Source organism: Lycium barbarum, chromosome 2 (genome assembly GCF_019175385.1).
Source record: "Lycium barbarum isolate Lr01 chromosome 2, ASM1917538v2, whole genome shotgun sequence".
Lineage (NCBI taxonomy): Eukaryota > Viridiplantae > Streptophyta > Magnoliopsida > Solanales > Solanaceae > Lycium > Lycium barbarum.
Genome location: NC_083338.1, coordinates 19,867,681 through 19,882,047, shown reverse-complemented (window position 1 = coordinate 19,882,047; position 14,367 = coordinate 19,867,681). Strand labels below are relative to the sequence as shown.

Here is a 14,367-nt window from a genome sequence, read left to right as displayed (position 1 = left end):
TGCACGGTCAAACTCTCTCCCCTTCTTACACCATTCGAAATCACAATCAACTTTTGCTTTCATGTATTAGAGCAATGAAATCATAGTTTCCATTCCAGCCTTTAGAAGATTGAATTTTGTGTCTAAGCTGAAAGATACTCTCTGTCAAAGCTCCAACCATTAGAAATCCTAATGTGATAAAGTTTCTATTTTTTTTTTTTTAATTTACTAGAACCTTAAACTGGTTCTATAAAAATATGTGTTATTTCCAATGATTTTGGTTGATTGGATTTGTTATATTGTTGTTGAGTAGGACGCTAATGCTTTAAAATGCATTATTTATTTATGGGAAAAAGGTGCAAATATACCCTTCAACTTTGAGATTTAGAGCAGATATACCTCCCGTTATAAAAGTGGTGTAAATATATCCCTACCGTTATAAAATTGTGCAAATATACCCCTACTGTTACAAAATGGTGCAAATATACCCTTTTTGCCGACGGAATTTTTTTTAAAAAATCATTTGGTTTATATTTTAATTAAAAAAATACCATGTGGCTTTAAAAAAGGTCTACTCATTTTTTTTTGAGTAGACATATTTTCTAAGCCCACATGATAATTTTTTTTAATTGGTGAGTCAGGTCTGGTTCGTTTAAAAAAATGGGTAGAATTTTTTTTTTTTAAACACGAAGATATTTTTTTAAACGAACTAGACCCGACCCCCAGAAAAAAATTACCATGTGGCGTTAGAAAAATATGTTTACTAAAAAAATGGGCAGACTTTATTTTTTTAAAAGCACATGACATTTTTTTAATTAAAAAATAAGCTAAATGATTTTTTTTTAAAACCTGTTTGCAAAAAGGATATATTTGCATTATTTGTATAGAGGAGGGGTATATTTGCACCATTTTATAACGGCAGGGGTATATATACACCGTTTTTTTTACATGAGGTATATTTTGCACTTATGCCCTTTATTTATTAAGGGCAAATGTGCAAATATACCCCTAAACTTTTCGATTTAGAGCATATATATCCCTCGTTACAAAAGTGGTATATATATACCCTTGCCATTACAAAATGGTGCAAATATACCCCTGTCAGTACAAAATGATATAAATATACCCTTTTCGCTGACGGGGATTTAAAAAAAAAATTGATTATTTTTTAATTAAAAAAAGGTCACATGACTTTAAAAAAAAGTCTACCCATTTTTTGAGTAGACATATTTTTCTAAAACCACATAGTAATTTTTTTTTCTAATGGGTCGGGCCTAGTTCATTTAAAAAATGGGTAGACTTTTTTTTTTTAAAGTCACGGAGCTACTTTTTCAAACGAACCATACCCAACACAACAAAAAAAAAATTTACCATGGTTTTAGAAAAATATGTCTACTAAAAAAACATAGATAGACTTTTTTTAAAGTCACGTGGCATTTTTTTTAAATTAAAAATAACCTAAATAATTTTTTTTTAAAACTCCAGTCAGCGAAAAGGGTATATTTGCACAATTTTGTAACGGCAGGGGTATATTTTCACCATTTTGTAATGACGGGGGTATATATACACCACTTTTGTAACGAACGGTATATCTGCTCTAAATTGCAAAGTTGAGAGTATATTTGCACCTTTATCCTTTATTTATTTGAAAGTTTGAGACAAATAAGGTTGTCTTATGTAACAAGAAGTATTGTCCCATTTTTTTAAAAAAAAAAAATTCTCACCCTGTGTTCGATATCTGTATTGGAGCCCGATTAAATTTTGATAGCGTACTGCTGCACGGCCCATTTCTGGAGGCGGCACTCCTTGGCAGAATTCGATATTTGAGTGCCAAACCCTATGTGCACAATGTGTGCGGAAATAGATTTAGAAAATTACACTACACACACACATCAAAACTCACCTTTTCAACAAAAAGTTCGGAACGTTTAAATTATAACGTTGACACTGTCACCTGGTTTTGTATCATGTAGTAATTGTTATCAATCAGAGGATTCTCAAGCTGTCTAAATGTGAACCTACAAACATGACTACTAGTATTAAACAAGTTGATACTATATTAAAAAGAAATATATTTGACTAGTTGCTTAATTAGTTTGATTCCATATGTAAGAAGTGGCCAAGTCTAAGGTGTCAACAATTGCCAAACTGGCAGTATATATTGCCAGCAAGAATATTGACAAACGTGCACCTTTGATACTTAGGCCAAGAAAACTAAGGTCCTCGGTTATCGACGCGGTTAAGGTCCAGTGGGAATAGGAAATCCATTGGCCTATTACCATCGATCCTTCCACTACAATGCACATTGACATTTTATTTATTAAAACTTTTTATTTTTTATTTTAATAAAATGCCATGTTAACTGTTAAATGGATTAACAAAGTCAATAATATAAAATTAATTGATGTATAACGAGTTAGGGTTTTGCCCTGATTTTCTTACCATATTTGAATTTTACCTTTCTTAAGGAAGGACAAAGAGTTTACCATAATTGATTTTACTTTTTCCAAAAGGAAAATATAAATCTTCCATATTTGAGTAACCCTTTTCTCGGAGGAAAAGTTTTTGACATTTATAAATTGAAGACTTCATTTTCACAACTAGAACACACTATAGCATCCACAATGTAGTCAGTAAAAGAGTTTCGTTTAGGGAAAGATTTACTCTCTCATAGTTTTAATATTTTCTTTTTATATTAGTTTACATGTAGGTCATTTGACCAAATGATATTATAATATTATGCTTTTGCCATGATCTAAACTCGAATTTGTAATTATAACAACCAAGAAAACTGAATTGAAAGGAACAATTATTTTGGGACAATTTTTTATTAAGATAACTTAAATGGAAATTACAATCTACTAAATGAAATGGAACTATTTAGATAGATGAGCTTCCTTGTGTCATTGATTACACCTGAAGAAGAGAAGAAATAGATTGGATGAGAAGAGAATTTAGGAAAAGAAGAAGAAGAATGAGAGAAGAGAATTTGGATTATACCTGATGATGATCTTCTCTTCTCTCTCAAGTCGGTTATAACTAAATGATGGAAATTGATGAGGATGATCTGAGCCTTTGATTTGTAACAGCCAACTAAATCCTTGCCCTTAAACTTTTTCGTGTTTTGCACTTAGGTCTTTCTGCTTCTAATATTTAGTGAAACAGTAATAACTTCTAATAACTACTAATAGGTTCATTACATACCCTACCCCTTGGGAGTTATCCTTGCCCTCAAGGATCAAAATCAGGAAATTTAGGATTAATATCATCATAATCCTCCCATGTGGCATCTGTTGGAGCAAGGTTAGACCATTGTATTAGAACTTTGACTGCAGCTGAGTTTCCTTTCCTCACTAGTTGCCTCTGTAATATAGCTACAGGTTTGACCAAAAATTGTCCATCCTCTCCTGTGCTTGGCAGTGTAGTTTGAGTTGTAACTTTGGCCCCAACCTTCCTTTTCAATAATGAGACATGAAACACAGGGTGTACCTTTGTTGTAGGAGGCAGTTCTAGTTTATATGCCACCTTCCCAATCCTGGCAATTACCTTATAAGTTCCATAAAATTTGGAACTCAACTTAAGATTTTTTCTAAGTGCTAATGAAGTTTGTCTGTATGGCTGAAGCTTGAGAAACACCATATCCCCAACTTGAAATTCCCTCTCAGTTCTTCTCTGGTCTGCATACATCTTTATCCTTTCTTGTGCCTTAGCCAAATTATCCTGAAGCAACTGTTGTACCTGTTACCTTTTCATGATAGTATCAGTAGCTACTTGTATGGTGAATCCAACAAGGGCCCAATAGAAAGCTGTGGGGGAGTGAAACCATAAAGTGCCTCAAATGGAGTACAACCCAAACTATTGTGAAAGTTGGTATTGTACCACCATTCAGCCAGGGGTAACCACTGCTTCCATTGGATAGGTCTATGTGCAATCATGCACCTGAGATTGTTCTCAATACACTTGTTTACCCTTTCACTTTGAAGGTGATAAGCAGTGGTAAAGTGCAGCTGAGTGCCCATTAATCTGAAAAAAGCCTGCCAAAAATTACTCAAGAATACTCTATCTCTATCTGAAACTATGGAATCTGATAACCCATGTCTTGTATGCACATGCTTGAAGAACTTGTTTGCCACACTAGCTGTTGTACAGGGATGAGCTAGGGTCATGAAGTGAGAAAATTTGGATCTTCTATCCACTACCACAAAAATCACTTCTTTGCCTTTAGACCTTGGTAACCCTTTAATGAAATCCATGGTGATGTGTTTCCATACTTGGTCAGGAATAGGAAGAGGTTGCAATAGCTCTAGATATGGAACATTCTCCTCCTTGTTTCTTTGGCAAACATCACAAGAAGAGATTAGATGTGACCTCAGTCCCCCATTTTCCCCTATATAAATCTTTCCTTTCTTTCTCAGAATCCCAGAGCTGTATTAATAGATATGAGGGCCTTGTATCTGTACTGCCAACTTAGAAATAAGAGCAAACACTTGCAAATCATTTTCATAACTTTTGCTTATTTCCTGTATCCAAGTAGGAATGTTTATACTAATAGTTGTGAATTCAGATGCCCCTACTGTTTATTCATCTTCCTTGCCTTCAAACTGTCTTGATAAAGCATCTGCTACTCTATTTTCAGCCCCCTTTTATATTGCACTTCATAATCAAGTCCTAGTAATTTAGTGAGCCCTTTTTGTTGTATTGCAGTGGTGACCTTTTGCTCTAAGAGATACTTAAGGCTGTGATGATTTTTTCTTATTACAAAATGCCTATACTGCAAATAATGTCTCCATTTCTCCACTGCATTTAATAAAGTCATGTATTCCTTCTCATAAATTGATCTACCTCTGTGTCTAGGTGCCAACACTTTACTGAAATAGGCTATTGGTTTGCCCTTTTGCAATAGAACAACCCTTATACCAGATTGACTTGCATCAGTCTCAACTATAACTCCTGTGAATAATCAGGTAAAGTCAACACTGGTGTGGTGGACATAGCTTGTTTTAAGGCTGCAAAAGCTTTATCAGCTTCTTCACCCCATTTAAAGGCATCTTTCTTGAGTAACTCATTCAGTGGTCTGCAAATCACTCCATAATTAAACACAAATTTTCTATAGTACCCAGTTAAGCCATCCCTTCAAATTAGTAGGAGTAGGCCAGTCTACCATGGCTTTGATTTTACTAGGATCTGGAGAAACCCCATCTTTAGAAATGACATGTCCTAGATACTCTACCTTGGATTGCCCAAAAGAGCATTTGAATCTTTTTGCAAAGAGAGTCTAGTTTCTTAGCATGTCAAACACAGTTTCTAAGTGTTTCAAGTGGTCATTTAAGGACTAGCTGTATATGAGGATATCATCAAAAAATACTAGCACAAATTTTCTGATGACAGATTGAAAAATATGGTTCATTAAGGCTTGGAAGGTGGTTGGGGCATTGGTTAATCCAAAAGGCATCACTTTGAACTCATAATGCCCCATATGAGTCCTAAAAGCTGTTTTAAACACATCATCACTCTTCATTCTTATTTGATGATACCCAGCCCTCAAATCTATTTTGGAAAATATTACAAACCCAAACAGCTCATCCAATAAGTCATCTACAATGGGAATAGGGTACTTATCCTTAATAGTGATTTCATTAAGGTTCCTATAGTCTACACAGAATCTCCAGGTTCCATCTTTCTTTTTCACCAAAATGGCAAGTGATGAGAAAGAAGACTGACTGTCCTGAATAATTCCATTGTTCATCATTTCTTTAACTTTCTTTTCTAACTTCTCTTTTTGAAAGAAATTGTACCTGTAGGGCCTGAGACTAATAGGTGTAGTTCCTGGTTTTAAGGGAATGGCATGATCCAAAGCTTGGGTGGGGGTTAAGGACTTGGGCTTAGCAAAAACATCCTTGTAACTGCATAACAAGGTCTCAATGGACTAATCAACCACCTCGGCTTCTGTTACTTCTTCAACCTACACAACTAATAAATGAGCCATAATGGTTTGTCCCTTCCTTAACAGTTTACTTATAGTACTTCCACTAGTCAATCTTAATTGTCCTTTCTGAGAGATGCCCTACAAAATCACCTTATTCCCTTTTTTACCAATAGTCACACATTTTTCTCATTATCAAATTGGTGGGGTTGAATTTCTTCATCCAGTCATTGCCGAGGACAATATCACAGCCCCCTAACTTTAATATTCTCAAATCTTCCTTGAATTCCTTGCCTCTCATTTTCCAAGTGAACCGAGGACATATGGAATTAGTATACATGTAATTCCCATCAGCCACAGTTACTTTCAGAGTATTAGCAAACTTAGTCGTATATCCTGTTTCCTTGACAGTAATCTCATTGAGGAAGCTATATGTGCTTCCAGAGTCTACCAATATAGTTAACTCCCCTTTTCTGAAAATTCCCTTTACTAGTATAGTGTTCACTCCCATATTAGCTCCTGAGAGAGCATTGAAACATACAGCTTCTTGCATTTCTGTTTCCACCCCAATCTCAATCTCAGGCGATGGTTCTTCTTATATAGTAGTCATCCCTTCATCTGTGCCAGTTATACACTGTAACTGTCTCATTTGACACCTATGGCCTTGGGTGTATTTCTCACCACACCTGAAGCACAAATGATTCCTCTTACTGTGTTCATAGACTTTAGGGCTCAACCTCAAGGGACTAGGTCTGTTATTCATGGTAGTAACTGGTCTTGATACCATATTAGTGACTGCAGGTTTACCTATAGCAGGGCTTCTTGATACTAATGCATTCTTTTTCATAGCAGCCTCTGTGGCTTTCTCCTGCATTCTAGCTTGTTCAACAGCACAACTAAGAGTTTGTGGTTTAAACAATTTCACAGAGAATTTAATCTCTTCTTTCAGACTCCCCACAAAACTAGAGAGAAAGTGTGCATCATTTGTAGCCAGTGTTGGGTTCCTTACTATCACTTGGGCCTTTAGGTCATCAAATTTTACTAAGTATTCCTTAACACTACCAGTTTGTTATAATTTTTCTAACTCCTCAACTACATCTTCCATCAACACATCCCTAAATCTATTGCACACCTCTTCTTTCAATTTATCCCAAGTAACCACTCCATGGCTTAGTATTAAGGAGTTGTACCATATTTTAGCATTTTCATTCATGTACAAGGAAGCACCCTCAACCTTATGGTCCTCAGCAATCTTATACAAATTGAAGAACCTATCACACTTTCTAATCCATACCTTAGGGTTAGATCCGTCGAAGCTAGGTAGTTCCCACTTTGGATTAGGAACATGATTTTATGGTCTTGGAGCTCTTGCTTCCGTTGGAATTGGCAGTAACCCTGGTCCCACACCTTGCTTCTGTTCATTCGCTCCATTTGGTCGTATATCCATTGCATTCAGTAGTTCCAATAGTTGTTCAAGTGTACCTTGAATCCCAGTCTGGGTTTCTTTCAAGGCTTGTTGCCCATCTCGCAGCTCAACCAACAATTCATCATGGTGAGATAATTTTTCATCCATTAATCTCATCCTCGTTCCTTCCGCCATTCTTATACCCACAAGCTATAGAATCAAAGGCTCTAATACCAATTGCTATGATCTAAACTCGAATTTGTAATTATAACAACTCAGAAAACTGAATTGAAAGGAACAATTATTTTTTGACAATTTTCGATTAAGATAACTGAAATGGAAATTACAATCTACTAAATGAAATGGAACTATTTAGATAGATGAGCTTCGTTGTGCGATTGATTACACCTGAAGAAGAGAAGAAATAGATTGGATGAGAAGAGAATTTAGGAAAAGAAGAAGAAGAAGAAGAATGAGAGAAGAGAATTTGGATTATACCTAATGATGATCTTCTCTTCTCTCTCCAGTGGGTTATAAAATGATGGAAATTGATGAGGATGATCTGAGCCTTTGATTTGTAACAACCAACTAAATCCTTGCCCTTAAACTTTTCCGTGTTTTGCACTTAGGTCCTTCTGCTTTTGATATTTAGTGAAATAGTAATAACTTCTAATAACTACTAATGGGTTCATTACAGCTTTTTAGTATATGTTCTTCGTAGTCTGATTTATCGCCTTAAAGGTTTGTAATTATTAGCTTCCGCATGACGCCTGATTATTTCAATCCCAACAAGTGGTATCAGAGCCAATGGTTCAGCCGATGATTTTGCGATGTTCAGGACATGTTCAAGGCGGTTTCAAATTAAGAGCAACCAATTTCACGATAATGAAGATTTTATCCAGGAATACTACATGTGGAGATGAATTTCAACCGTTGCATTTTTAAAAATAAAGCAAAATATATTTAAACCAATTTTTAACCCATAATATTTTTAACAACGACAAGCAGCAGTGATGAACATTACGTGAAGAAGGCGGATCAAGTTTTGTAAAAACAATCCAGGCCAAAAGGGGAGATTCGTTATTTGCCCTGATTTTCTTACCATATTTGGATTTTACCATTTCTTGAAGGAAGGACAAAGAGTTTACCATAATTGGTTTTACTTGTTCCAAAAGGAAAATATAAATCTTCCATATTTGAGTAACCCTTTTCTTGGAGGAAAATTTTTGGATATCTATAAATTGAAGACCTCCTTCTCACAACTAGAACATACCATAGCATCCACAATGTAGTTAGTAAAAGAGTTTCGTTTAGGAGGAGATTTACTCTCTCATAGTTTTAATATTTTCTATTTATATTAGTTTACATGTAGGTCACTTGACCAAATCATATTATAATATTATGATTTTTAGTATATATTCTTTGTAGTCCTATTTATCGCCTTAAAGATTTGCAATTATTAGCTTTGGCATGATGCCTGATTATTTTGATCCCAACACAAGGAATCTTTACATAATCATGTCAGTAAAGAGCCAATAGTTTAAGGGGAAAACATGTGTTAAATTTCACGGTACACACAGTCGATAAATAAACTTAATATGCAAGAGAGCTATAGATCGAAAGTTTGATCGTCAGCTTCATCGAAGCCTCATCATATGCGATTATTCGCTTTTGAGATTCTTTTATTTATGTCCTTTCGGCCAAACTTAATTATTGACAATAGTCTAAATACACAATATTTAATGCATATTACACATATAGTATATGCATATTATATGTATATTTAAGCATAAAATTTTATTTTTTGTCTCATACAACTTACACTAATTGTGTGAGAATTTTTTTTGTCTCGCAAGTTCGTGGATCCAAATCTTACACTTTTGAGGTCTACAAACTTTAGGACCACTAACTTGTGAAACAAAAAGAAGTCTGACACAACTAATTAATGTCAGTTGGATGCATGGGCGGATCTATAGCCCATTGAGGGTGTTCACTTGAACACCCTCGGTAAAAAATTACGCTGTATATATAAGGTATTTTTATATGTTTTATGTACATATATAGATTTTGAACACCCTGAACACAAGAGTAAGGGTTGGTTCAGTGGTTTAGGGTGTTCATAATTCACCTTGAAGTTCTAAGTTCAAGTCTCGGGCACTACATTTTTATTTTTCGAACCCCCTCAAAGAATATCCTAGATCCGCCACCGGTTGGATGAGGCACAAAATAAAAAAAATCGGCTAATTTGTTTTTGCCTCCTTTATATTTTGGTATTGTGATCACTAGGTTGCAAATTTCATGCAGAAAATATGGAAAAGTCATTTGACAAAAGGTTTATTCACTTTCTTACTAGGGAAAATATAGATGTGGTCCATGTGGAGAGTATTACTAACATTATTTAAGCCAAAATTTATGATAAGGTCAAGTGTAAACACTAAAAATGAATCTTGAAATATAGAAGCCGAAAGTTGAATATGCAACTCCATTTGGCGAAATGCTAATGCATGATTTAAGCATCTAGTTTCCTTTTAATCCGCAATAAACGAAGGTAATGGATAGGTTTTTTTTTTCTTAATTAGTTTACTCCTTCAATGAAGACAAAGACAACAATACATTTCATTGACCATGGTTTATGTTGTCTTTTTATCTTCTATTATATCATTTTAAAGTCATCTCGACAACAATGAATGAACTGTCCGTCACCTCACTCCTTTTTTAGTTTTTTTTTGTGTCTAATAAATAAACAAATTCAACTCAATCCTATCTACCTTTATGCACATAGATTTAGTGCAAGTTCTCTTTTAAGAAGGCCTCCTCAAGAAGACTCCATTTCACATATCTTTTCCAAGTGTTTCAATAAGATCAAGAAGAAATAACAAAGAGGAGAGAATTGTGTTGTGTTGATTTTCATCCATATACTTGCAAGTTGCAGTTGTTGTGTCTTGAGGTAATTGGTTTCTTCTACTAATTAAACTCTTTGTTTTCCTTTTTTTCTTCTCTTCCTCAACTCAAGATTTTAACTTAAAATCTTATCCTCTGTTTTCTTTCTTCCTTTAATTCATTAATGAGGTTGCAAATTTGCATGTTTTTTTTTTAATCCAAAAAATCTTTTTATTTTTGTATGAACCAATTGGAATTGCAAAAATACTAGGGTCTAGGTGAGAACATTTCCTCTAAATTGTAATATCTAATACTTCTTAGAGGAGCCTTGAACTAAAATTCTACTGTAATTAAGTTGAGCTGTTCTTTAATTAGTAAATGTTTGCAACTTCAATAGTGCAGAATTCCTCCATTGGTTTCAGCTCCATTAATCCTTTTGCAAATGTCACTTGTTTGGGGCAGGGTAATTTGAGAGATTAGTGGTACATGCCCCCAAAGGCGGATTAACATTTGAAATTTATAGATTCATAAAGCTACCCCAAATTAATATACAATAAATAATTGAGTTTACTGTCAAATATTTATGAATATTTAATAACTTATTAAAATTTATATAAGATCTAATTAAAAACTATTGTATTTACGTGAACCTGACCTCATAGCATAAGGTGGTTGGTGCAATCAAGTTTGCCCTTAACCAAATGTAGTAGATGAAGCAAATGGTAAAACTTTTGTACATCTAATTACATTAATTTGTAATTGATAAATGATAAATTAAAGTGAGAATGTGTATTAATTAACTACAATTTAGTGACAACGTATAATGTAAGAGCAAGTATTAAATATTCATTGAATTGGTATAAACACAAATTATTTTGCCTTTTTTCTTGAAGTCCTTCACTAGAATATTGTTACTATACTTTAGTATTCCAAAAAATTCTGGCCAAAGTACTTTAGTTCAGCCTTTGAATTCTCTTAAAGGTTATACTCCAAATTTGGGCACAAGAAACCCTCCAAATTATCTTTTCTTGTTAAATTAGTTATTTCATGCGTTTCTTGTTTGAATTATTCATTATTTCTTTGTTAATTCCCTTAAGCTTTACTCATTCCACTTTACTCCTCTCTCACCAATTTTCCTTAAAACTCAACGTTTTGCACAAAAGTTTGATAAATTCTACATACAAAGTGAGAAGTAGTCCAAATCCTAGTCTTATAAGCAATTGACTTACTGAAATTTTAACCATGAAAAATTAAAGTGTAAGTCATCTCTATGATGTCATAAGATAATGACTTCGATTAGTTAGTAAGAACTCTTAGTAGGAACTCACAAGCTAATACTCCCTCCGTCCCGATTTATGTGATAATATTTTATTGGGTACATAATTTAAGAAAGGAAGACAATTTTTTAAAATTTGAGATCTAAAATAAGTTATAGATATTTGTGTGATTACAAATTATCTCATTAAGAGTAAAATGAGCATTTTAAAATTCTAGATGTATCTCTCTGTATGTAACGTTATTTGTTGTTTTTCTTTTTTCGCTTTGATGTTCTCTTTTTTAGGATAATATAACATGAGAACTTGACTTTTATAATCAGTTACGTTAATTCATTTGTACCAAAAAAGAAAAATTCAAAGAAAATACCTAACCTACCATAATAAAATAAATTAATAAATGAAATTAATTGTTAGAGAAAATAGCCGTTAGATATTGCGCGTTACATCTCACGCACGCGGTTTTCTTTTATTACACGTATAATAATAACAGCACATATATAAATTCATTCACACAGTCAACACACTTCAACTTCCATTGCTTATATTACAGCTAATTCTTCTCACATACATCTCTTCACGTTCTCTGTATCTATATCTTCATTCACATATATACACAATATAATCATATATTCTAAATTCTCATTTCAGTTTTAATTTGTATCTATAGACTGAGGCCACTAGTTGGAGTTATCAGGGTGCAGAGCTGTTTGACTGATCCGCAACACCAGCAGACTCCACATATATACATAATATTCATATTTATTCAGTTTTTTGTATCTATAGATTGGTGAATACGGGATGGCTGATCGAGTCCACCCTATGGATATAGCATCAACGTCGAGCAATCCACCATCGTCAAACAACTCCGGGGAAGTAATAGGTTCACCTAGAAAACCATCGTATCCATCTCCGGCGAAACCGGTGCCACCACCACCACCCGGAACTTACGTAGTACAAGTTCCAAAGGATCAAATTTACAAGTATCCTCCACCGGAAAATTCTCGCAGGTAATATTGAAGTAAAATATTTTATTTCATAAACTCATAGATCTTTCAATGTGCTTAACAATTCTCGTATATATGAAAATAGCTAGCAAGACCGCTATTTATATACTTTTTTTTTGTCTTAATTTATGTGATACAGTTTGGATTCCAAGAGTGAAAGAAAAATTTTGTTTACCACAATTTATTTGTAGTACTCCTATCATCCTATTTGAGAGTGTTTGACTGGACACGAAATGTAAGAAAGAGCGAATGACTTTTGAATTTTGTGATTTAAAACAAGTCAGAGAATTTTTTTGTGACTATGAATCATTTCATTAAGATAAAATATTTTAGAGTTAAATTGTCGCTACATATAGAAATATGTAATTCTTTTTTACACTGATTAAAAAGAAAAGAGTGTCATATAAATTGGAACGGAGATAAAATTTCTAAATATGTAAATTATTTTTCAAAAACTTAAATATTGTATTTCAAGTTCACAGTGAAATTTAACTCTCGAAATCCGAACCGTATGATATAAATTGGAACAAGAGGAGGATAGTTTCAAAGTACAAATCATTTTAGACATGAATTAAAATATTGAATACTAACGCCATTATGTTTTCTACAACTTTGAATTATTTTTTCCTAACAGATATGAATCTCTCACTAAACGGAAACCTCGCCGGAGTTGCTGTTGCCGTTGTCTTTGCTTCACTTTTTCCGTTATCCTTATCCTCATTATATCATTGGGAATCACTGCTGGCGTTCTATACCTTGTGTACCGCCCTGAAGCACCAAAGTACAACATTTCAAGCATGACTATTAAGAATTTCAACGTAACGGCATCAGCTACTATCTCGCCAGAGTTTAACATCTCCGTTAGAGCTGAAAATCCCAACAACAAGCTCGGAATTTACTACCGGAAAGGAAGCTCCGTTACGGTAATGAAAGAGAATATTTTCTTCATAAACTTATAAATTCTTGATGCTCTCTATAATTTTCATAGTATTTCCATTATTTGAAAATAGCTACCAGCATCCCTATTTATAATAGTGTGAAATTTGCGTTAACTCAAAACAAGAAAATATATTCCCATATATTCCTTTTGTTCCAACACAGGTGTCTTCATTTGACTGGACACATAGTTTAAAAAATAAAAAGAGACTTTTGAATTTTATTATCCTAAATTAAAAATGTATATAATGTACTAAAATGTCTTTTGAATCATGTGTTTATAAACTTGTCAAGTAAGATATTTGAATTGTCAACTTACGAAATATAGAAAAAATCTTGTGACAGATCAAAAAAAAATGTATAATTCATTCTAACTAGACATGAACTAAAATATCAAATCCTAATAAATTTTGATGCCTTATAACTTTGAATTATTTTTTCCACAGGTGATCTATTCCGATGTTGATCTCTCCACCGGCATATTACCGGCGTTTTATCAGCAGGCTAACAATGTAACGGTTTTTCAAACGGTGTTAAAAGGTTCGAACGTTATGCTTGGAAGCACCGTTAAGTCGACGTTAAGGAATGAAGTGAGGAAAGGGAAAGTGCCGTTTAGAGTGAATATTAAAGCACCCGTTAAGATTAAGATTGGCGCCATTAAGACTTGGGAAATCACCGTTAAAGTTAACTGTGATGTAACGGTGGATGCCTTGACTGTTAAGTCTAAACTGGTTTCTAAAGACTGTGATTATAGTGTGAGGCTTTGGTAGAGGGATTTGAGACATTTTTAATATTTGATTTTATTTATTATATATACTCAACACATGTAGAAAGTATATTATACTTTTTCTCTTTTGCTTGAGAGAATGAAAAATGTTAGTGAATTCATTTAGAGAAATTGAATAACAAATAAATTTGAAAATTAGTTGTATTTTCCTCCTTTTTTTTTCTTGACGAGACTTT

At 33.6% G+C, this 14,367-nt stretch overlaps 1 protein-coding gene across 2 annotated transcripts; it reads left to right on the top strand.

Moving 5' to 3' along the window:
* Window positions 1–10,070: 10,070 nt before the first annotated feature.
* Window positions 10,071–14,335, top strand: LOC132626301 (NDR1/HIN1-like protein 13). Of its 2 annotated transcripts, none has more exons than XM_060341124.1 (4): window positions 10,071–10,254; window positions 12,248–12,471; window positions 13,103–13,391; window positions 13,851–14,335. In XM_060341124.1, the coding sequence occupies exons 2-4, from the start codon at window positions 12,263–12,265 to the stop codon at window positions 14,172–14,174; spliced, it is 822 nt and encodes a 273-aa protein (XP_060197107.1). In that variant the 5' UTR covers window positions 10,071–10,254; window positions 12,248–12,262; the 3' UTR covers window positions 14,175–14,335. The 2 variants fall into 2 exon arrangements, with proteins under 2 accessions (XP_060197107.1, XP_060197106.1); XM_060341123.1 differs by having other exon boundaries at window positions 10,073–10,254; window positions 12,132–12,471.
* The last annotated feature ends 32 nt before the right edge of the window (window positions 14,336–14,367 follow it).